The sequence below is a fragment of the Polychytrium aggregatum genome (genome assembly GCF_025602895.1).
Source record: "Polychytrium aggregatum strain JEL109 chromosome Unknown BJ171scaffold_10, whole genome shotgun sequence".
NCBI classification, from domain to species: domain Eukaryota; kingdom Fungi; phylum Chytridiomycota; class Chytridiomycetes; order Polychytriales; genus Polychytrium; species Polychytrium aggregatum.
In genome coordinates, this window is record NW_026516212.1 from 1,026,554 (window position 1) to 1,049,085 (window position 22,532).

The 22,532-nt window shown below is 57.8% G+C and overlaps 3 protein-coding genes across 3 annotated transcripts; 2 read left to right on the forward strand and 1 right to left on the reverse strand.

Moving 5' to 3' along the window:
• Positions 1 to 56: 56 nt before the first annotated feature.
• Positions 57 to 3,629, reverse strand: BJ171DRAFT_457267 (Mg transport ATPase). The gene is made up of 3 exons (XM_053108344.1): positions 2,979 to 3,629; positions 2,676 to 2,741; positions 57 to 2,558 (listed from the first exon to the last, which is right to left on the reverse strand). Exons 1-3 carry the CDS (start codon positions 3,327 to 3,329, stop codon positions 207 to 209), a joined length of 2,769 nt encoding a protein of 922 aa, XP_052968879.1. The 5' UTR covers positions 3,330 to 3,629; the 3' UTR covers positions 57 to 206.
• A 2,013-nt stretch (positions 3,630 to 5,642) lies between these two features.
• BJ171DRAFT_421829 (uncharacterized protein) lies at positions 5,643 to 8,024 on the forward strand (the record flags this gene model as incomplete). The annotated part of the gene is made up of 10 exons (XM_053107509.1): positions 5,643 to 5,716; positions 5,884 to 5,983; positions 6,113 to 6,238; positions 6,386 to 6,532; positions 6,623 to 6,689; positions 6,774 to 6,958; positions 7,133 to 7,214; positions 7,343 to 7,537; positions 7,654 to 7,821; positions 7,987 to 8,024. Coding segments are annotated over 10 exons (1,182 nt in total), but the record flags the coding sequence as incomplete, so codon positions are not given.
• A 1,565-nt stretch (positions 8,025 to 9,589) lies between these two features.
• Positions 9,590 to 11,970, forward strand: BJ171DRAFT_421800 (uncharacterized protein; the record flags this gene model as incomplete). The annotated part of the gene is made up of 4 exons (XM_053107506.1): positions 9,590 to 10,074; positions 10,198 to 10,594; positions 10,713 to 11,443; positions 11,637 to 11,970. 4 exons carry the CDS (start codon positions 9,590 to 9,592, stop codon positions 11,968 to 11,970), a joined length of 1,947 nt encoding a protein of 648 aa, XP_052968881.1.
• Positions 11,971 to 22,532: the final 10,562 nt, after the last annotated feature.

Below are 22,532 nucleotides of genomic sequence, written 5' to 3' on the forward strand. Positions count from 1 at the left end.
GGTGATGTTCAGCAGATCGGACCAGATCCGCCTGCCCACCTGGTGAGGGAGAGTTGTTCGAGGCTCAATCAATTGTATTTCAAAAAGGGATGGGTTCACATTGCAAGAGAAAACACCACGAAAAAAACGAATGAGAGGCGAGCGGGTTTGTCTGGGAGAGTTGGTTGTCTGTGGTAAGTTGGTTGTCTGTGGGAAGGATCGTTGGTTTACAGCCAGTTCTTGAAGACCTTGATGTAGACGGTCTTGACCAGCAGCACAAGCGTAAAGTAGGCAAGCATGCAGCAGGCAGTGAATCCGTACTGGAGGACTGGGAAGACCTGCATGCCGAGGAGAGGGCCCAGCGGGGTGTATGGGATGGCAGTGCCGACGGCAATCAGGGCGGTGGTCATGATCAGGACCGGGACGGTAGCGGTGCTCTGGATGAAGGGAATCTTCTCGGTGCGGACGGCGTGGATGATCAGGGTCTGGGTGAGCAGACTCTCAAAGAACCACGAGGTCTGGAACATGGCCACGGTGCTGTTGTTGTTGGGATCGGTCCAGCGCCAGTAGTAGAGTCCGATGGCAAAGGTGACGCAGTCAAAGATGGACGAGAGCGGGCCGATGCAGCACATGAAGCGGAGGAGATCCCTGGAAGCCCAGCGCTTGGGGCGCTCGAGGAAGGAAGGGTCCATGCGATCCCAGGGAATGGCGGCCTGGGAGATGTCATAGATCATGTTGTTGGTCAGGAGCATGAGCGGGGTGATGGGCTGGAATCCGGGGAGCCAGATCGAGGCAATGACGACCGAGAAGACGTTGCCAAAGTTGGACGAGGCAGCCATCTTGATGTACTTGATGGTGTTTCCGTAGGTCTGGCGGCCCTTGACGACGCCGCGCTCGAGGATGAGGAGGCTCTTCTCCAGGAGAATGACGGTGGCAGCTTCCTTGGCGACCTCGGTGGCAGAGTCGACCGAGATGCCGACGTCGGCAGACTTGAGGGCCAGGGCGTCGTTGATGCCGTCGCCGAGGAAACCAACGACGTGGTCGTTCTTCTGGAGGGCCTGGACGACGCGCTGCTTCATGTTAGGGCTGAGCTTGGCGAGGACGGTGCAGCGCTCGACCTCAAAGGCAAAGTCGGCATCGTTAAGCAGCTCGAGCTCCTGGCCGGTGATGACGTGCTCGACAGAGATGCCGACGTCAGAGCAGACCTTGACAGAGACCTTGAGGTTGTCGCCGGTGAGGACCTTGATCTGGACGTGTCTGGAATTGAGGAGACGGATGGCCTCGGCGGCATCTTCCTTGGGGGGATCGCAGAAGGCAAGGTAACCCTCGAAGGTCATGTCGATCTCGTCGGTCTTGAGGTACTGAGTGCGGATCTTTTCGAAGCGGCGGGTGGCAACACCGAGGACACGGAGGCCCTGCGAGTTGAGCTCGTCGACGGTGGCAAGGAACTTGGTCTTCATCTCGTCAGTCAGGGGCTGGGGGAGGCCGTTGTTGTCGGCATAGTGAGTGCAGCAGGCAATGATCTCCTCGACGGCGCCCTTGCAGGAGAGGATGTGGACATCCGAGACGCCCTTGGGCATGAGGATCACGGACATGCGGCGGCGCTCAAAGTCAAAGGTGATTTCATCAATGAAGGTGTAGCGCTCGAGGATCTCCTGGGGGTTCTTGAAGTGCTTCTGAGCACCCTCGACGATGGCGCGGTCGAGCAGGTTCTGCATGCCGGACTGGTAGTGGCTGTTGATGGAGGCCCACTCAAGAGGGGTCCAGGAGTTTGTCTTGGCGGGAGTAAGGGATTCTTGGAGCACAATCATGTCCTGGGTGAGGGTGCCGGTCTTGTCGGAGCAGAGGACGTCCATGGCACCGAGGTTCTGGATGGCCGAGAGCTGCTTGACGATGGTCTTGCGCTTGATGAGCGAGAGGGCGCCCTTGGCCAGGTTGGCGTTCAGGATCATGGGAAGCATTTCAGGGATGAGACCGACGGCGACGGTGAGGCCGAACTGGAGGGCATCGATCCAGGGGTGATCGCCGGTGCCACGGAAGCCTTGGATCAAAATCACAATGGGGGTCATGACGAGCATCATGTAGATGAGCAGGAGACTGACAGAGTTGACACCCTTGTCAAAGGCGGTCTTGGGGCGGCGCTCGGCGAGCTTCTTGGCGACAAAGGAAAGGTAGGTCGAGTCGCCAGTGGCGATGACAACGGCAAGGCCGATGCCAGAAGTAACACTGGTTCCCATCAGGGCAATGTTGGCACGATCAAAGAGGGGGGTGGACGTGGTGATGGCGCCGCTGGCCTTGTCGACGGGGGCAGACTCCCCGGTGAGGGCCGACTGGGAAACAGAAATGTCGCGGCCAGAGATGATCAGGCAGTCACCGGGGAAGACGACACCAGCAGTGAGCTTGACAATGTCTCCAGGGACGACATCGAGTTGGTTGACGGGTGTGGACGAGCCTTGAACGGAGGAGTCGGGGCGACGAATCAGCTGGCAGTGGGACGAGACCAGGGACTTGAGCTTCTCGGCGGCGCTGTTGGAGGAGGACTCTTGCCAGAAACGAGTGATGGTGGCAAAGACCAACATCTAGAGTAGAGATGGAGCGAAGCGCGATTAGCATGGCAGAAGGAGGCGGGCAGGGAGCCAGGGAAGAGAGGTGTGGGATATGGAGTATCGACACGCAAGTGGTCTGGAGAGACTTACAAGCATCAAGTAGGTGAAGGGTCTGAAATCCGCAGGAGGGATGGCAAGATTGGAAATGGCCAAGAACTGGAGCAGATGGGATGCGTTAGTGTGTGCGACTGCAGATGCGATCTGGATGCGACTGTCGATGCGATCTGGATGCGACTGCAGATGCGATTTGGATGTAACTCCCCAATGGGAGCACGTGGCATTCACAGTCGGACACGCGACGACGCTGACTGTTCATGTGCGTCACGAGGGCAACGTCGGGCGGCTCCGGGGCGATATTGCGAGCCGAAAAGGAGATGGATCGCATATACATACCAGCAGGAGAATGTTGAAGGGATGGGCAATGCTGTTCCAGAGCAGGGTCCACCAGCGCACGGGCTTGAAGGCCGAGAGCGTGTTCTTGCCGTGCTTGGCAAGGCGCTCGGCGGCCTCGTTGCTGGTCAGACCCTGGGTGCTGGAGCCAATGGCGACGAGGGCGGTCTCGGGGTCAAGGGCAGAGACATAGGCAAGGTGATCGACAGCAGCCAGACGACGCTCCTCCTCCTCCTGCTCCTTCTTCGAGGGGCCACGGTTCAAGCCAAAGGCGCGCTTGAGGCGAGCGGAGAAGGTGGGAGGGGCAGCGGCGTGGTACTCCTGCTGGTCCTTTTCAATCTTGGAGACATCCATTTTCTTATTTTGGTGCTGCGGTTGGTTGTTTGATGGGAGGAAGAACTTGGCAAGAAAGAACAGAGGACTGCTTCATTCAAGTTGGAAGGAGGCTTTCCTTGAGTGCTGGGGAAGACTGGGGGAGCAGATGGAAACGCGGGTGGAGAGCGCTTTTGAGCGGGATACTGCAAAAGTCCAAAGGCAAGACGGAAGCGGATTGCTGGTGGGGAGAGGCGAGCGGGCGACGAATTTATATTCCGTCCGGGGGGGGGAAGGTGGGCAGCAGAAAAAAATGGCTCCTTGAGGGGGCCGGGGCGAGAGGCAGCGCAAGCCCAGCAAACAAGCACAGGCGGAAGGGCGGATTTTCGGCGTGGTGACATCGGCGGGACAACGGTCGCACGGGAACATGTCTGGAACCAATTTGGGCGCGCGCGGACGGCGATTGGGCAGAATTCAGCCATGTCGTGCAGGCTGGTCCGGTGACAAGGACTCCGTGTCGCGGCGAACCGCTGAGGTACTTGTCGGGGGGGGGTTGGCTGGTTGTTTCTTGTTTCTTGTTTCTTGTTGTGGGCGAGGGCTTTCGAACGCACAGAATCGGATCGTCTCGTTGCAGAAAATAGACGGGCCTGAGCCAGTGGCGCTGTCGCACGAGATCGCAAACGTGTCCTCGTTTCTCTGCCCGTCGTGGAACGACGGGGGCAGCGCAAGGCAAAAATGCGCGGCGAATGTTCATGCCTGCGCCGGATGTGTTCTTTCTGTGGGCGGGCTGGGGGAGATGATCTTGCCAAGCAGAAGGGACCAAACAAACGGGTGTACCTCCTCGCCGCCTGCCTGCCTGCCTGCCTGCCTGCCTGCCTGCCTGCCTGCCTGCCTGCCTGCCTGCCTGCCTGCCTGTCTGTCTGTCTGTCTGTCTGCCCGAGAGCGACCGCACTTGACCACGCAACGCCGATCCCTATCGCCCTCTCTGTGTGTCTCTTCATCCACCCATCTCGATTTCTGCCATCCGAGCCATGTGTTGCGCTGCATGACCAGGCCGCATGTCCCCGCTCGCCGCGTATCTCCCCGGACGGCCACTGGGCAGATTTGGGTGGCGGCGGTGGGGCAAGCGGCGAGGGGAACAAGAAAAAAAAACGAAGCGGAATGGAGACGGACGAACAAGGACGCAGAAATCTGCTGCTGCTGAACCACTTTGGCTGAGCCACTTTGGCCTGACAAGGAGAACAAGAACCACTCCCGACAAGGTCTGCGTGCGCTGGCTGGAGCCGGCTCATCTGGCTTCATGCATCTTCTGATCCCAATTCGCACATCGATTCCAGCCCAGGATCGAAACCAACTCTTGATCCAAAGCGCCAGCCAGGCTCACGCACCGACGACTGAGCCATCAGCCCATGCCACCCATCATGACCCAGCGAGCCGCGCCTATCCGGCACACTCATTTGTGCCCAATCGAAGCCAAGCGGCGCGGTTCGAGTTTGGACGAATGGCAGCTTGTGTGAATGTCATGTTTTGAACGAACGCACGCTCCAGCCCGGCGAGCATGAACATGAACCGGCTGCTGTTCAGGGGCGTATGGCCCGTTGCAAGGCAGCCCCATCCAGTCCAGCCCCATCCAGCCCTCCAGCCCTCCAGCCCTCCAGCCCTCCAGCCCTGCTCACATTCGCGCTCTCGAGTCCTGTGCTCCGCCGCGGATGCATTTTTCGGATTTGATCGGCTGGTTGCCTGTATCGACTGTGGAGCGACAAGCTGCTCGTTCGACACCCCGGCTTTCCCTCGGACGGTTGAATCTCGGGCCAGCAGCAGCCAATATTGGGCTTGCATCAATCACACAACGTCCACCACTCGCTCGTCCCACTCTGGCTCGAGCGGTTCCTGGCGATTTTTCCCGCTCCCGATCCGATTTGGCTCGCTGATGATGTGCAGTCCGTCAAGTTCCCGGCTAACGTTCAAGTGCCCTCCCCAGTCGCCATGCATTCTCCCTCGGGGGCCCTGCCGAGTATATAACTACGCCCCAGGCTTCACATCCCGCCGTTCTCATCGTGTCCTCTGTTTCTGCTTGACGCCCTCCATCTCCAAATGGCCGAGTACAAGAAGAATGTGTGAGTGTCGTCGCAGTGCTCCGCGACAGCCACCTGGTTCTTGAGGATGCGCCAGCCATCCCCATCGGCTCAACCCACTCCGGCAACCCCGGCCAAATAGCTGGCCCAACTACAATCGAGACACAACTATCGCCCGAGATATCTTATATTTGTATTCGCGGCGACTAACGAGCATACACCCTCGGCGCTTCTCCGCGCGGTATCCGTATCCTCCAGTGCCTTCTCTGGAGGAGCAAGCATGCTCATCAGCAGTATTACCGGGCCAGGGGTGTTGCAGATCCCGACGGTTTTTCAAACCTCAGGCTTTTTCTTGTACGTTCTGCAGTGCGATTTGCTTGATGATCAAAGTCGTCGCCCATATCAAATTGTCTGCCACGTCGCCAGTCAAATGGCTCAGCCACATTGCCTGCCTGCTAGATTGCCGGCTGGTCAGTAGAGCCTCGTCTGTCCACTGTCGTTTAACCTGTTTACGCACCCAGCCCGACCTTCCTGTTCCTCATCATCACCGTCTTTACTGGATGGAGCTGCCTGTTTCTCCTCGAAGCCATGTCTCTGTTCCCTGGGAACGCGTCGTTTGAGGTATCGTCGTCCCGTTCAGTCTGCTCCTCGGGCGGGAGACGGCTTGCGCGGTGCCCACACCAAACGATCTCCAGACACTCGCAATTCGGCACACTCTCGATTCACCATGTTGCACACTGCCTCCAACAGCGAAACGTCGAGTTTACCGTGCTCGTCCACCACTACTATGGGCGATACTGGTACTATGCCATGCACATTGTTTTGTATGGCTCGCTCCAGTCGTTCAACATCGCGTCCATCATTCAGGCAGCCCAGGTACAGTTGGCAATTTCGATAGATATCGTGAGCACTGTTGGTGGGACAGACCGAAGCGAGGCAGGACAAGAGCCGTGCAAAAGGGCCTCGATGCCCACGACCTGCGAACGATATCGCCGCTCATCGGTCTTTGTCTCATCTCGGCAGTCGTTCGACATCCTCATCCTGAGTGTCTTTGGAGAAACCTGCGGATTCCAGATTTCTGCGCCTTCTGGGTTTGTCTGTGTCAATCAAGTCAGCAACAGCAATTCTCCGTTTGGCTCGCAGATCATGCTCTTGACATTCGGAGGCATTGTGAGTACACCTTGCAGAGAGCCGGGCCAAGCACGCCATTGCTTCACCCTTGACGATGTCATACTTACATCTGCACCCTTGCCTCGCTAGCTTCTGCTTTCGGTTCTCATACCACTCCTGTATCTCGATTTAAATGACAACATGATTGTTCAATGGGGTGCGTTCTGTTTGATACGTCAGTCCGCCTTCGCTCAGCCGATGCCTTTGCTCGAACAGCCGCTGACCGAGCTATCATCGACAGTGTCTCTCGCCTACCTGATCGTGTGCGTCTTCATCTGGGCCATCATGTCCTTTTTCTCGGGCCAATCCTTCAGCACCAACTTTTCGTTCATGGCTCCGCCGGGCGGCGGATATGCAAGTGCCATCGGCGCCGTGCTCCTCAACTTTACCCTGGCCAACACCATTCCATCGTGGGTGAACGTAAAGGTACAGCGCCATGAGCATGCGTCGAGTCCCAAGTTCAACCTGGGTGATCATCCGTTGATCCTACTGGGAGCGCAAGTTGATCTGACTGGGGCATTGGACACACGACCGCTGTTGCCCGTCCCATCGCACCGGGAAAGAGTGTCCATGTATCCTGACTGAACCTCATTCCCGAAGCACAAATCGGTCAGTGCTTCGCGATGCATCTGGATCTCGATATGGATTGCAACCTTTCTCTATTTAATCACGGGATGGTTCGGTAATAATATACTCTGGCCACCGATAGCCATCTCCAAGCTCAAATCACCTCCACCACCACCCTGAATGCACGCTCATAGGTCAATCTCGATATCTGTGCTTACATTCGTCCATCTGTCCCAATTCAAGGTGCACTTGCGTTCCAGATCGGCAACGGATCCAATCTCATGGCGGCCATCACGTCGACTCTTGTGACGGGCGGGTGGCCGGTCGTCAACAACATCATCAACTTGACATATCCATTCCTGATCCTTGTGACGTCCATCCCAGTCGCTTTCATCATTTCCAAGCTGAACTTGGTCACTTCAAACCTCTGTTCGCCAGGTATGCTTGCACGATTCAGCGGTTGTCCTCCGCTGACCTTGGTTGTCACGTACCTCGAATAGCTTCGAGTAGCTGCTTCTGACCATCGTCGACCGTTCTAACCACTCGCGGCGCAGGCGTCGCCTACTTTTGGGCCGTCATCTTCCCGTTCCTCGTGGCGATCCCGATGCAGACAGGACCGTGGGTCTCGATCTTCTCGAATTGGACCAGCTTGACCTTTCAGTCCATCTGCAACTTTATCGCCCCACTCCTCATCTACTTGTTTCTGCACAAGCGCAATCTGGGTAGGTGGGATTTGCAGGCTCCGCTGGAACTCGATGGATGCGCATCTGGTAGAACCTTTGATTTATGAAACTCCCTTGCGTTCGTATGCAGCCACCAGAGCGCCTGTGATGTACCTATGCCATGGATCTGCTCACATGCTCATTCACTCGTATCCCATCTCCCAGTGATGCAGCAGTCGGTGTTGGATGAACTCAACAACCTCGATGTAAACGTCAACATCAAGCGACGAGCAGGCGACGATGAAGATGATGATTTCGATTACATTTACCACCTTCCCTACGCTGACTCTGCTCGCATCATCCGTCGAGATCCGTTTGCAACACTTGCTACCCACAACGGTGCACCAGAAGTCGGTCTGCCCCACAACGGCACTCTGGAAATTAGCCTTCCCCACATCAAGTGCTCCACGTCATCACTGCAGTCCAAGGATGGTCATTCCATGACCAAGGCCACCCGAAGGGCTTTGAATCTGGGTGGCAACGAGGAAGGTCCCTCTGTCCGCAGACGAAAGATGTCCCGTATGTCCAATGCCTCATCCATGCGACTTGGCGCCTCGATTGATGGAGGAGGGTCGAGGATGATGGGATCCCGGTACATGGCCGAGACCCAAGGATCCACCAACTTTGGTTCTGCTGCGTACGTGAGTGGCGTCCAGTTGAGCACCGGCCAGAGCATGAACTTTTCCAGTGTGCACGGATCCGGCAAAGTCTACCCCGTTGATATGGACGACGAAAGCAAGGGTCTCTCCGAATCGGTGGTGCAGATGTCCTTTGACTACACGAACCAAATGGACCCGCCGTTCAAGGCACTTCCGACCTGGATCACCAAGCGAGTTCCGTCATATTATGTAGCTCTGTTTCTCACCGTGGTCATGAGCGTAGGTTGCCTCGGAAACTTGATCTACAACATCTACAGCCTTGCTGACAACACGGGCGGATCGTGAACAGGGTTATAACACGGGTGGATCGTGAACAGAGTCATAGTTCTTCGACTGCTCCTCGACTGCTCCTCGACTGCTCCTCTCAGCAAAGGAATATTGACAGTTTATATCTTGAATCGCTCCTGGCAATACGGATTGCATTCCATGACCACAATTGGCGCCAAACGGCCTCGTTTGGCTGAGCGAGGGGCACGAGCGATCGTTCGTGTGATGTGGATCGAGCTGGGGGGGGGGTCATGAAAATATATGCTTTTGCGCAAAGTGGGAGACATGGATTCACGAGCCATATATGCGGACTTGGGGGGATGGGTGAACTGACTACGCTGAAAATAGCGGGAAACGCCCGAATCATGGTCCGGGACTCACCGGCCGGACCGGCTTGGTGCTTTCGAGCGCAGTGTGCGGAGTGATGCCCAGCCGGGCCAAGAGGCACCTTGAGCAGGTTCATGGCCATGCTGGCCCGCAGGTGGCCCTCGAGACACAATCAGAGGGACAGGCAGAGGGAAATGCCCAGCGATGCCCGCCGAGGACCGCCTCCAAGGCCGCTGAAGCCGTCTGCGTGCAGCTGCTCTTCAGCCATCAGAGGCCCCGTTCGACCTGCGCCCTCGTTCACTTTGCCGATCGATACGGCGCCAGCATCGACTCGCGTGATTATCTGACTGGTCTTTCGCATCGAGCTCCGTCAAAGCACCGTGATCCTGCGACTCACCGCCAGCATCTGACACCTCATCGATCTGCAGCCGACACACGTTTGTCGTTAACGCTTTGGCTGACAGCAGCAAGCAGAACTCTCCATCCACGTCGCTCCATCGTATCCTTTCGCTGCAATGCTGGCCCCTCGACTTAGCATCGATGGACCAAGTCCGAACCGCGCAAATCTAAGCCTGGGCCCCCAGAAAGAAAGTGCCTCTGGCCACCACAAGGCTAGTCACCGATCCAGTAGCAAGCTCTCGGCGCAAGCCCAGACCATCGACTTTCCCAAGCTGACGCTGTACGAATGGCTGGTCTTCAAGCTCGACATTCTCATCCCCGAGGAGAGGCCAAACTCGATGATGGTGCCGCACGATTGCCACCTCCAAAAGGTCAAGTACAGCCGCAAGAAATGGCGCTGGCGAATCGTCCGCAACTCGGACGCCAGCCTGCCCGAGTACCTGACCGACCACCGCGATGACAGCGAATACGACGTCATTTCCCCTGAGACGGGCTCGTTCCTGCCCGTCGTCGACATCCAGGGCAAGTTTATCAAGAAATGGGACGCGCTTGGACTGCTGCTGCTCTTGTTCACAGCATCGGTGACGCCGTTCGAAACAGCGTAAGTTGAGAATGAGAGGGAGAGTGAGAGTGAGAGTGAGAGTGAAAGTGAGAGTGAGAGTGAGAGTGATGGGATTTTGTGGTTCTATGGCCCCAGTTAACCCCCACCTCACGGTATTCTCAGCTTCCTCTCCCAGCAGCCCGGGCAACCCTTCCAGTTCGATATTCTCTTCCTCGTCAACAGTATCGTCGACTTTATCTTCTTTTGTGACATTTTGATTCAGATGCGCACCCCATATCGCCACAAGCAGACCGGCAAGATCATCCGGTCCGAGTTTGGCATGTTCTGGAACTACTTTACCGGATGGTTCTCCATCGACTTGGTCTCCACACTTCCGTGGGAGCTGCTTTCGCTTGTGAACCAGAGCGGCGGCAATCTGCCCGTCAGCCAGCTCCGACTGCTGCGATTCTTGCGTCTGACGAGACTACTCAAGCTGCTCCGTGTCATGCGCGCGAGCCGAAAGCTCAGCCAGTGGAAAGCGCAGATCAATCTTCGATATGTAACCATTCAGATCCTGCAGGTAATCTGTCCTTCGCGCTGTCGTGTGGCCCGGCTGCAAGTGGCGAATGGGCATCGTGCCGATCGCTTTAGCTCGTGTGCCAGCACATCGTGCGCTGACAAACCTTACTCTGTTCCAGTGGTGCATCATCATGACCTTTATCATGCATTGGATCGCCTGTGGATACCGCCTCGCTGCGGAGCGGAACGACACCTCGGCCACCAGCACCGATCCCTTGGGGTGGCACGAGCTCTATGCCGCCTCCCAGAACACCACCGTCGGCAACATATCGGTGTGGCTGCTCTACATCATGGCGCTCTCGTGGTCGGCCGGGACGGTCAGTCTCGTTGGGAGCGGCGATCCAGTGATGCAGCCCTCCAACGACCGCGAGTGGGGATACAGCGTCTTTGCCTTCTTCATCTCGTATCTCCTCGCGGTGTGGTCGATTGCCACAATCTCGGATGTGCTGTCGCTCAGCAACCGAAGCCAGAGGACCCACGATCTCCATGTGGACCAGTATCTCGAGATGTTTGACCGACTCAAGCTCGAGCCGCGGCTCAAGATCAAGGTGTACGAGTACCTCTCGGACCACTATGCCAGCAAGCACAGCACCCGATACACCGAGCTCCTGCAGGACCTGCCGCCTCAGCTGCACGGGTTCATCACGATGGAGGTGTTTGTGTCGTTCATTGCCGACATTCCGTTCCTGGAGCCGTTCATTGACCGAGAGCCTGCACTGGCGCAGGACCTGTGCAGGTCGATCGAGATCCGGTCGGTGTCGGCCAACAGCCACCTGTTCACGGAGGGCTACGAGGGCATCTACCTGCTGAAGAGCGGGATAGTGGCGATCGAGGGACGGGTGTATCCGAGGTAAGCCGTGGACGCGGTGGGCGATGCGGTGGGCGAGTGAGCGAGTGAGTGGGCGAGTGAGTGGGCGAGTGAGTGAGTGAGTGAGTGAGTGAGCGATGGAGTGATGAAGTGATGGAACGAAGGAAGGGGCGAGACTGTTTGCCGTATCATAACCACAACCACAACCACACAACCACAACCACACAACCCGCAGTGGATCCATCTTTGGCCGCACCTGTCTCCGAGAAAAGATAAAGTCCAACGAGTGTCGGGCCCTCACCAACATCACCGTCCATCTCCTCAAGCGCGACGTCCTGGTCTCGGTGCTGGACAAGTGGCCCAAGATCAAGTACTATGCCAAGCGGTGGACGGCCTGGCAGGTGCTTCGGCGGTACATCTACACATACACCCGGCTCTACTACATGGCGGCACGGCGTGGGGCACGGATGCAGCCGCCGCTGGTCTCGCAGCGGCCCAACATGCGCGAGGGCGAGCTGGACGACATCGACATTGCTGTTCTCGAGCACATCGAGGAGTTTAAGTTCTGAATGTCCGCATCAATGGATACTGGACCAATCACAATTCGAATATCCGAGCTTGTATTGCAACGCCTGAGGGAGGGAGCCTTGGCCAGTTTACCTGATTGTCATAAACATCGTTATCATGATGGATCGCCTGCTCACGGGTCTATCAACCGTTGACATTCTAGATCCTGAAATATAGAATTTGGTTTATGTTGAATCGCTGGGTAAACCGCCAATGAGCACGGAAGAACCCGAATCAGTATTCTGTGGATGTGGGGCTGTCGGTGACACGATCTCGGGAGAACACTGCCGAATATACCAGCTCAGTGCTTGTTGATTCCAAAGGTCAGGAATGCACTGCGACGAGACATCATGATACCATTCGCTCGCAACTACCACCAGCAAAGCCGAATTTCTGAGATAGCGGAGTTCATGCAAGCACAATATCTGAGGACAAGTACCCACCGCCCTTCCCGCATAATCTTGAAAACGCAGTGAATAACAACAGATCTTGGTTTACGGTTGGCGGTGCGATTTGCTTGGCTGATTGCATATTCGGAGATAATGATATGGCAGTTTGAGAAGGACTGGTTAGGTTTTTTTTTTTGTTTACAATAGTTGTATATTCAGGAATATTCAACAAGCCATCAGTACCATGCGGTACCCGGCAGTGGGCGTACAAGCAGGCTCACACGCCCCTGTTGCGGCTCTCGCCGACTCTCCAGCCCACACGGCGAGCCATGCGGGTGAACACTTCCTCCAATAGGTCCCACAGGGACTCGCATGTCTCCAGGTCCCGCTCGGGGACCCTTTCTCTCTGGCCATGGGAGCTCCTCTCCGGGATCTCCTCAAAGCCCATCCACGGCTTTGTTCGTTGGGGTCGCTGTCGTGGCCACGTGGCCCTGAGCGCCCCAGTCGCTCTGTCACTGCTCGGTGTGGGGAGAAGGCTGCCTCTCCTGCTGGTCGTTGGGAACGGTGTGTCTCCGAGTCCGAGGTCGTCGTCCGAGACCAGGTCCGGGCTCAGATCGGCATCGTCGATCAGATCGATGCTTGGTGTTGTGTTCGAGAGCAAGTCGACACTCTGATCGCTCTGCCAATCCCATCCGTGGTTGGGCAGGTCGTCGTCGATGTTGGTGAGGAAGGAAAAGTCCAGATCTCTCTCCAGATTCAATTCCCAGTCCGGCACCGAGCTCATTTCGGAGCTCAGGTCTGTTGAGTCGTCGTCGGTCAGCCGGAGTCGCTCCAGTCGTGCCAGCACCTCTCGATGTGGGTACCAGAGCGACTCCCCGTCGTCATCCGAGACTGCTTCGTCAATGCTGGTCTCCCCATCCGACGTGGTGTCGGACACGATTGGTGGTGGCCTGCAATCCGCTCCACCGTCAGTGTCCTCGTGGTTCTTCTGTCTTGCTTTCTGTTGCTCAAAGGTAATCAGGTCCAGCAGCTTGTCGACTGGTCCCACTCCGATGGTCTGAGGCTCCACCCATGCTGGGTGTGATCGTTGAAGTTGGCGCACCTTCCTCGGGAGGATCCCTCTTGGGTCGATGCACCGCTGTGCGTGGGTGCGGTTGAACTCCACGGTGGCTCCGTTTGTCGAACATTGTCGGCATATTTGAAGCCGGCCTGTGTGGTTTTTTTTTTTTGTTTTGATAGTTGTATATTCAGGAATATTCAACATGCCATCAGTATCGCAGGATACCCGGCAGTGGGTGACCAAGCTCGCTCATACACCCCTGTTGCGGCCTTCGCCGACTCTCCAGCCCACACGGCGAGCCATGCGGGTGAACACTTCTTCTAATAACTCCCAGAGGGAGTCGCATGTCTCCAAGTCCCGCTCCGGGATGTCAGGGGCTGGTTTCTCCAAGTCCCTCTCTAGTATCAACTCGAACCCACTCCAGGGTTTGCTGTGCGGTGTTGGGTCTTGACTTGCCCTCAAAGGAGTGTGAGTTTGTCTGTGGGAGGGGTACTCGGGATTTATCTCGTATCCTGGGGTCTGACCTAGTCCCAAGTCATCGTCGGACTCTGGGATCGGGTCAGTACTTCGTCCTTGGGAGGGCGTGGGAACCACTCTCGGTTCAGGGCCGGGGACCGGATGTCTATTCGTCTCCCTGGCCCGGTTTCGGTCTCGGTTCGGGAGGGAGTCTTGGTTGCCATCAGGGGAGTACTCTGAGCCAGACTCTGAGACTGACTCTGAGGTTCCTCCCCAGTTCGACCCCGAGGCAAGGTCTGAGCTCGGTTCGGGGTGGTGGGGCTCTAAGTCCACACCTGTGCCCAAATGCACCAAGTCCACACTCTGGTCGGAGTGAGGTACTAAGTCCCCACCAAGGTCAGAGTGAGGCACTAGGTCCCCACTATGATCGGAGTGGGATACTAAGTCCAAACTCTGGTCAGTGTCCCAGCAGTAGTGTCCTCCACTATCGAGAGACAGTTCGTCAAGCTCGTCCCAGATTGGTCTCGGCGTTGGGTCGGTTCTTACCAAGAAGTCAAAGTCAATGTCGTAGTCTGACACTGAGCTGACTTCAGAGCCAAGGTCCGAGTCCACTTCAGGACCAGTCAGTCGGAGCCTCCCCATCCGAGCAATCACTCCCGGTAGAGAGCTCCAGAGCCGATCTCGATCATCAAAGTCGTCGTCTACATCAGCATCACTGATGCCAGTGTCATCATCTGTATCCGAGACTATTGATGCGATCAAAAGTCCCGGTCTCTCCCCTCGCTTCCCCACCGAGTGATTATTATTGTTATTGCCATGTCTCTCTCTCCCTGGTGTTTGGGTTCCCACACCAGTGTGCTGCTGTTGCTCTTCTCTATCCTTCTTGGCTTCAAACTCCAGCAAGTCAAGCAGCATGTCTATAGGCCCCACTCCTTCGACTGTGGGTTTGACCCAGCTTGGGTGGGTCCGTGCGAGTTCGTTGACCTTTCTTGCCAGGATGCCTTTGGGGTCGACGCATCTTTGAGCGTGGGAACGGTTAAGGTCTACTTTGATTCCGTTCTTGGAGCACCATCGGCAGGGTCTGCTTCCTCCCTTGGTGTGTCCTGGGAATATCCCAAGTCGCCATCGAATCATTAGCTCGAGGATAGGCTGACTACCTGTGTATCCCTCGGCTCTCCACAGTGCCGACATCGAGGTTGTCGGTGTGCATGCGGCTGTGAGTTGTTGGTCTCGTTTGAACGCTGTCCTCATGTGTTCTGTGAGGATGGCTTCTCGCAGAGGGATCGCCAAGTCGTCCTCTTGGGCAGCCTGGGCTCGCTGTCGATGTCGTGCTCGTCCGTTAGCCGGGTCTGGGAATGCTCGAAGATACCTGTTCTTCCGTAGGTCCCGGGCTAGTCGCAGTGTCCACTCTGGGTTGGTGCAGAGTAGTGGTCTATCGGGGTCGAGGAACGGGTGGAACCAGCTCCTTTGTGTCCCTATGGTTTTGTCCTTCTTCCTTAAGGCCGACGCTTCCGTTCCAAGGAAGGCCTCTGTCAAGACTGGACAACGGGGCAAGCAGGGAAGTGCGCAAGAGTGTTAGAGTCCAAAGGGGACTCAACGGCAAAAGAAGAAGTGAGCTCGAAGTGAGCTCAGGGAAGGCAAGGGTAAAGTCCGAAGTGGACTCGGAGAGGGAGCGAGGGAAGCAAAGATCCGTTCAAGATAAGACTAGTCTCGAAATGAGACGTGAGGAACACTCAGAGAATAAAGTAGAAGGCACTTTATTTAGTCCTATTTTGAACGCTAAGGTTCGACTACACATCGCGGGGGTCAGGCTATTTATAGACAAGTCCGGACTTGGCAGCGCAGGGCGGCCAAGGGAGGGAAAAGTGGGCGATCGAGCAGGGCGAAGGGGGCGATGCACAAGCGAGGGCCGAGAAGGACCACCGAGACAGGCAGAGAACCAAAGCGAGAGAGGCGCAAGCAAAAGCGAAGCACCTGGCAGGAGAAACGTGCAAAGGCGAAGCAATGTGACTCAACATCCAAGAAGCGGATTGGTCAAAGAAAAGATTGGGGTGAGCGCATGCGAGATGAACAAGAGATCGGGGCGGTCAGGCAGGTCATGAGTCACCGGTGGGGGGACACATGACCGGCAGCCGAATTGCAACCAATCGCAGCAAGGCGCGTGCACAAACAAACCGGCGCGTGCGAAGAAGTCAAAGGAAGCGGAGCAGCGCGGGAAAACGGAAGTGCGGAAGGAGCGGAAAAGACAGGCAAAAGGCGGAAAATCGGAGGGGAACTGCAAAGCTACACACAAACAAACAGAAAGGCAAAAGAACAGCCAAGTGTGCAGTCAAAGTGGAGAACAAGCAGGAGCTATCCCTAACATCATCCCCTTCCTTAGCGACGAACTCCGGACGTCGCCTTCGGCTTTGAGGGATAGCGAAGGTGGAAGTCAGCAACAAGGTCAGTGGCGTGGGAAACATTGGCAACGGGCTCCCAAGACCGGTCAGTCTCGGAATAGCCCTTCCACTGAACCAAGTACTGTAAGCGACCACGGAAGAGCCGAGAATCGAGAACAGTCTCGACCTCAAACTCTTCCTGGGAGTCAACAAGAATGGGAGGTGGTTCAGGTTGGGTGAACTCGGGAACAATGTCCTTCGTTCGGGGTTCAAGGAGGGATACATGAAAGACGGGGTGGACTTTAAGTGTGGAAGGGAGTTTAAGCTCAAAGGCAACGGGGTTGATGCGGCGAAGAACTTTAAAGGGGCCAAGCTTTTTCTGATCAAGCTTGTTGGAGGGACGAAGGGTGCGGATGTGGCGACGATCAAGAAAAACGAGGTCGCCAACGGAGATGTCGGGAGTGGGGAGACGGGATTTGTTGGCCTGCAAAGTGTAGGACTCTTGGGCAACCCGGAGGTTGGCCTTGAGATCCTCGAGAACGGTCTGAAGTCGGTCGACACGTTCTTCGGCAGAGGGCACAACAGAGGGATCACGGATGATAGAGGGATCAAAAATGGGGTGATGGCCATGGACTGCAAAGAAGGGAGTCATGCCAGTGGAAGTGTTTTCCGAGTTGTTGTAAGTGAACTCGGCAAGGGGAAGGTGAAGGGTCCAGTCGTCTTGCAGGTAATTGCAATGGATACGCAAATACTGCTCGATGACCTGGTTGAGAACCTCGGTCGAACCGTCGGTCTCGGGGTGGAAGGCAGAAGAAAGGGAAATCTTCGTCTTCAGAAGCGCATTGAAGCGCCTCCAGAAGGCTGAAGTAAACTGAGTTCCTCGGTCCGAAACAATAGACCGGGGACAACCATGCAAGCGGAAGATGTGGGAGAGGAAGAGTTCGGCGGTTTGCTCGCCTGTAACCGTCTTCGTGGTGGGCACAAAGTGTGCTTGTTTGGACAGGCGGTCCTTAACCACGAAGATCGAGTCAAAGCCGTTCGAAGGTGGGAGATCCGTGATGAAGTCCATCGACAGGTCCCACCAACGTTCGGAAGGAACGGGGAGAGGGTGAAGTAAACCATAAGGGGAGTGACGGGACGGCTTGGCTCGCTGGCACGCTTCACAATTAGCAATGAAGCGACGCACAGACTTACGAAGCCGGGGCCAGTGAAAGTCCCGGGAGATGAGCTCAACGGTCTTGGCAAGACCAAAGTGACCAGCGGCAGCGGAGCAGTGACGTTGCTCAAACACTTTGAGCTGGAGCTCGGGGGAAGGGACAACGATCAGGTCTTTAAAGTAAAGGAGACCGTCACGGGAAGAGTAATCGCCATCAAGACGTTTGGCGTTAAAATCAGAAAGAAGGGAACAAGAAAGGGTGGCAGCTCGAATCTCGGAAAGAAAGTCGGGATTCGAGCCGATAACAGTGATGCTGTCGAGAGAAATAGACTCGAACAGCTTTTTTTTTTTTTGTTACTATAGTCAACTTTATTTAAGAAGACAAGCCATCAGGTCCAACAGGTTGGTACCCCGGCACGTTGAGTACACAGGCAAGCCTATTTACTCCTGTTGCAGCCTAGTGCTGCCTCAGCTGCCCACAAGGTCTGAGACCAAGCGGGTGAACACATTTTCAAGCAGTTCCCACAAGGGAATAGCAGGATCGACGGGAGGTCGGGGTGGTGGAGTGACAAGTGCTGGCACTATACTACGCTGTGATGAGGGTGCAGGGAGAGACTGCAAGGGTGGGACTACACTGGTTGTGGGAGTGGGTGCTGGTACTGGGTGTGCACCAAGTGCGAATGCTCGGAAGGCAGTGCGGGGAGCGGGTACATGAGCAGCAAGCGATCCAAGTGCGGGAGGGGTGCGAGTGCGAGGGGGAGTGCGATCGAAAGAGAGCAGGTCCAGCAGCTTGTCCACTGGTCCCACTCCGGCTATACCACTTTCCACCCAAGTCGGGTGGGCCGTCTTGAGGGCTGCGACCTTGCGGACCAGGACTTGATGCGGATCCACACATTGCTGTGCGTGGGTCCTGGTCAAGTCGATCCCGGATCCGTGTCGAGCCAGGTTCTTGCACTTGCGGTATCCGAACCTGAAGTGGCCTGGGAGAGCACCGAGTCGCCATCGGACCATGAACATGAGCATGACCATGGATCCTTGGTACCCGCGAGCCTCCCAGAGTCCCGACATCTTGGTCGACGGGGTGCAGGCGGCGGTGAGCTGCTTGGAGCGGTCGAAGCCGTTCTTCATGTGGTCCTCGAAGATGAGGGTCTTGATCGGGACGGGCTGGGGTCGGGGCGGTCCGGGCGGCGGCGGCTGGTGTCGGGTCTTGCCTCGGTAGATCTCCGTGGCCGTGAGGGAGTGGTCGGCCTCTTGTCGGCGGACCACCATGGCCCAGTGCGGATCGGCTCGGACTCCTTGGCCGAGGAACTGGTCGGGGTGGTAGGGCGCAATGATCTTGTTGCGCAGGATCATCGACAGCATCTTGTCGCCGTCAGAGACTTGGTCGTCCCAGCGGGCCCAGTTCTGCAGGGCCAGCATCTTGACACGGACGGACATCTTGGGGAGGCCGCAGTTGAGGTGCATGGCACCGACGGGAGTGCCGGGGCCGACGCGGAACATGGTGCGGAGGGCCGTCATCTGGGCGTCGTCGAGGCGGTCGCGCAGAGCCGGGTCCGGGATGTCCATGGCCATCCCGTATTCGAGGGTCGGCCGCACAAAGGTCTTGTAGACCTGGGTGATGGTCTTGGCCGAGACCTTGCCGAGGGTGATGCCAAGTCCAACCACGGTGTCGGTGACCATGTGGACCTTGCGGAGGAGCTTGTCGAACTGGAGGTCCGGGCGGAATCCGTCAATGTCGACCATGACACCGAGGTAGCGGAACTGGAGGACCTTGGGCAGCTCGGTGCCGTACAGCTTGGCGGGATGGAGCTGGTCGACGTTGCAGGCCGAGTACAGCACCTCGCACTTGGGAGGCGAGAAGCGGTAGCGATTGTCGACACTGTGACGCTCACAGATGTCCAGCATGGCCTGGGTGCGGCCAGCCGGACAGATGAGGACACCATCGTCGGCAAACCAGAGCGAGTTGACCCGGAGACGGTGGTGGCGACTGGAGGCAAGCACAAGTCCGTCCTCGGCTCGGAGCAGTCCAGGCAGGTCGTCAATGTGGGCACTGAACAGAAGGGGACTCAGGACCGAGCCTTGGATGAGACCCTTCTGCAGCCACACAGGCTGTGACGTGCGGCCCTTGCTGGCGACGCGGACAAGAGTGCGGTCGAACATGGCCCTGAGGACCCCGACGGCGACCGGACCAGCACCTCGGGCGGCGATCTTGTCCCAGAGGCGCTCCCGCCAGACAGTGTCGTAGGCGGCCTTGATGTCGAGGAAGACCAGGCTGTACTCGTCGTCGCAGATCTTGTTCATGCGGACAAGAGCGTCGAGCGAGTACACCTGGTCGAGGGTGCCTCGGTCCGGGCGGAAGCCTCCCTGGGCAATGTCCATGATGCCGATCTCGCGGGTGAGGAACGGCAGCAGGACTCGCTCGGCGATCTTGCGGAGGACCTGGGTCAACCCGATGGGCCGGTACATGGCCGGATCGAGGATCGAACCCTTGTTCTTGTAGACCGGGTGGATCAGGACAGTGTTCCACTCGGTCGGGACGACGGAGGCCTTGAGGGCGGCCAGCAGGATGGCCCGGAGCCAGGGAGCGACCACGGGAGCGACAGGGTGCAGCATCTCGGCCTTGATCTTGTCCGGGCCGGAGGACTTGCGCTTGGGGGACTTGACGATGGCATCGGCCACCTCGTCCGACGACAAGCGGGGAATGGATCGATCCTCGGGGAGCAGGCGCGGAACAGTGTCCAGGGGTCTTGGGCCGACGGTCCGGTCAAAGGCGGCACCGGGGGTGTCCTGGGAGTGCGAGGAGACCTTGCCGTAGTGGACCACAAGTCGCTCGAGGGCCTCGTCCGAGTTGTCGAAGTGGAAGGCGTCGTCGAGCTCCTTGCGCTTCTTCATGGCGGCCAGGGACTTGGCGACCTCGGAAGCGTTGAGTGAGTGCAGCTTGTTCATGGCCAGGGTCTCGGCTGCTCGGCGGGACTGGACGATGAGGTTCTTTTCTTGTTTGCGGACAGCGCGGAGTTCGGCGCGCTTGTCCTCGGCGACGCGGAGGGAGAGCCCGGGCAACTTGAGCTGGTAGATGAGATCGCGGCGCCTCTCGCGAAGCTGCCGCATCTCGGGGATCAGGGCCGGGTCCTTCCAGACGGTCTTGATGGAAGCCTTGCCGATGGTGGAGTCGGCAGCGGTGGTGATCAGGGCGATCATGATGGACCAGGCGCGGTCGATGCAGTCCTGGGCCGCACTCTCCGAGATCGGAATGACCGATCCCCTTGAGATTGGCCGGAGTGCAGCCTGTATGCGCTGCAGACCGCGTTCGCGCTCGTCCAGCAGCGCCAAGAGGTACTGGGCGCGGACGGCGGGATCCTCGAGCTGGGCGATCTTCCACTGCCATTGGTCGACCTTTGGGTAGTACTTTGGCTGTACCCGCAGAGTCGCCCAGATGGGGAAGTGGTCGGACTGGCCACGGAAGGCACCGGCAGTGTCGACCTGCAGCAGCGGGTCGTTGTTGGCCTGGCGATGCGACACAAAGATGTAGTCGATCGTTGTCCAGCTGGGACCCCGCTGCCGGGTGTGGGTCGGGATCACAGCTGGAGGCACAACGCGGAGACCGGCGCGGGAGACAGTGTCCTCGAGGATCTTCTCCCTGCCACGGAGCGGCGTGGGCAGTCCGCTCAGGGCACTGAGGTGGGCATTGAAGTCACCCACCACAATGACCTGGGCGTCGGGGAGGGCGGCCTTGGTGTGGATCGACTGGAGGGCCTCGCGGTAGTCGTCCAGCTTGAGGCTCGGGGACAGGTAGAAGTTGCCGATGTGGATGACGTGTTTGTATGTCACCCACATGGCGTCGCCCTTGTCGCTGACTTCAATGTTGGTGAAGTCGTGCGGGTCGATCCTGGCCGGGTTGTAGAGGATGGCGATGCCTCTACCGGCGCGGCAACGGGGACCAGGGACCTTGACGGCATAGCCACAGAGAGGGCTGCGGGGTTCGAGGTCGGCGAGGGTTTCTTGGACACCGACAAAGTCGATGTCGTTGGTGTCGATGAGGTTCTTGAGTTCAACGTCGTTGACGTTGATGCCACAGACATTGAAGGAAGCGACGGTCAGGGATGTCTGGGCCCTGCCGCCTCCCTGCGAGGGGTGTGGATTCATTGGAGTCGTGCAGCGCTGCTGCTGGCCCGGGGGCCCTCTCCTTCAGAGTCAGTGTCCATGACGGACAGCGGGACTCTGTAGGCGGGGTGAGGCTTGCTGGGCTTTGACGAGGCACCAGCGGCGGGGGCAGCAGCAGCAGCGACAGCAACGACAACGGCAGGGGCAGCGGTAGCGGCAGCGGCAGAGGCAGACGACGAGGCAGCGGCAGCGGCAGAACCAGGGACCTTGGGGACGGCGGTGATGTCCGCCCGCTTGACCTCCTTGCCGGATAGGGCCTTCTTGAGGAGCGAGTCGTACTCGTCGCGGTACTCCTCGGGGATGCGCATCTGGATGCAGCGGCGGACAGGGGCGGTCTTGGCCTTGGCTGCCTGGCGGAGGGACTTTGCCATAAAGTTCTTGATGGCATCGGATCGGGACAGGGCCAGTCCATGGTGCTTGAGACCATGGATGACGTCGTAGGCCGGTACGACCCTGACCCTGCCATGTGTGGACGACAGCGACTCCAGACGGGCACCAAGGTCGGCCTTGTTGGATTTGTCGCGGACAAGGACCTCCATGACCGTGGCCTCAGGGAAGTTGATCTCGGCCAACTCCCTGGTGTCGATGCCGCATCGCTTGAGGTTGCGGCGGACACTGCCGAGGTCGCCACAGCGGATGCCCTCGACGTACAGCCAGTCCATGTTGGTGACGGCCTCCCTGAACTTGTCGTTCCGGAGCTCAGAGTTGGCGACCGTCCCGGGGACAAGGACTGGCTGGCGGTGCTGGTTGGGCTGGATCGGCTTGGAGGAGCCTGGCATTCGGCCGGTGGTCAGCATCCTCTTCCATTCGTCGAGCTGGCTGGCCTCGGACATGCGGCCGACACGGCTCTCGGCCTCCCGAACGTTCTTCAAGAGAGCGGCCTTGTACGAGGGAGACGGGGCGGAAACAGGGGCAGAGCCAGGGAGGGAGCCGGAGGACTGGGTCTTGGAACCGGGGGACTGGG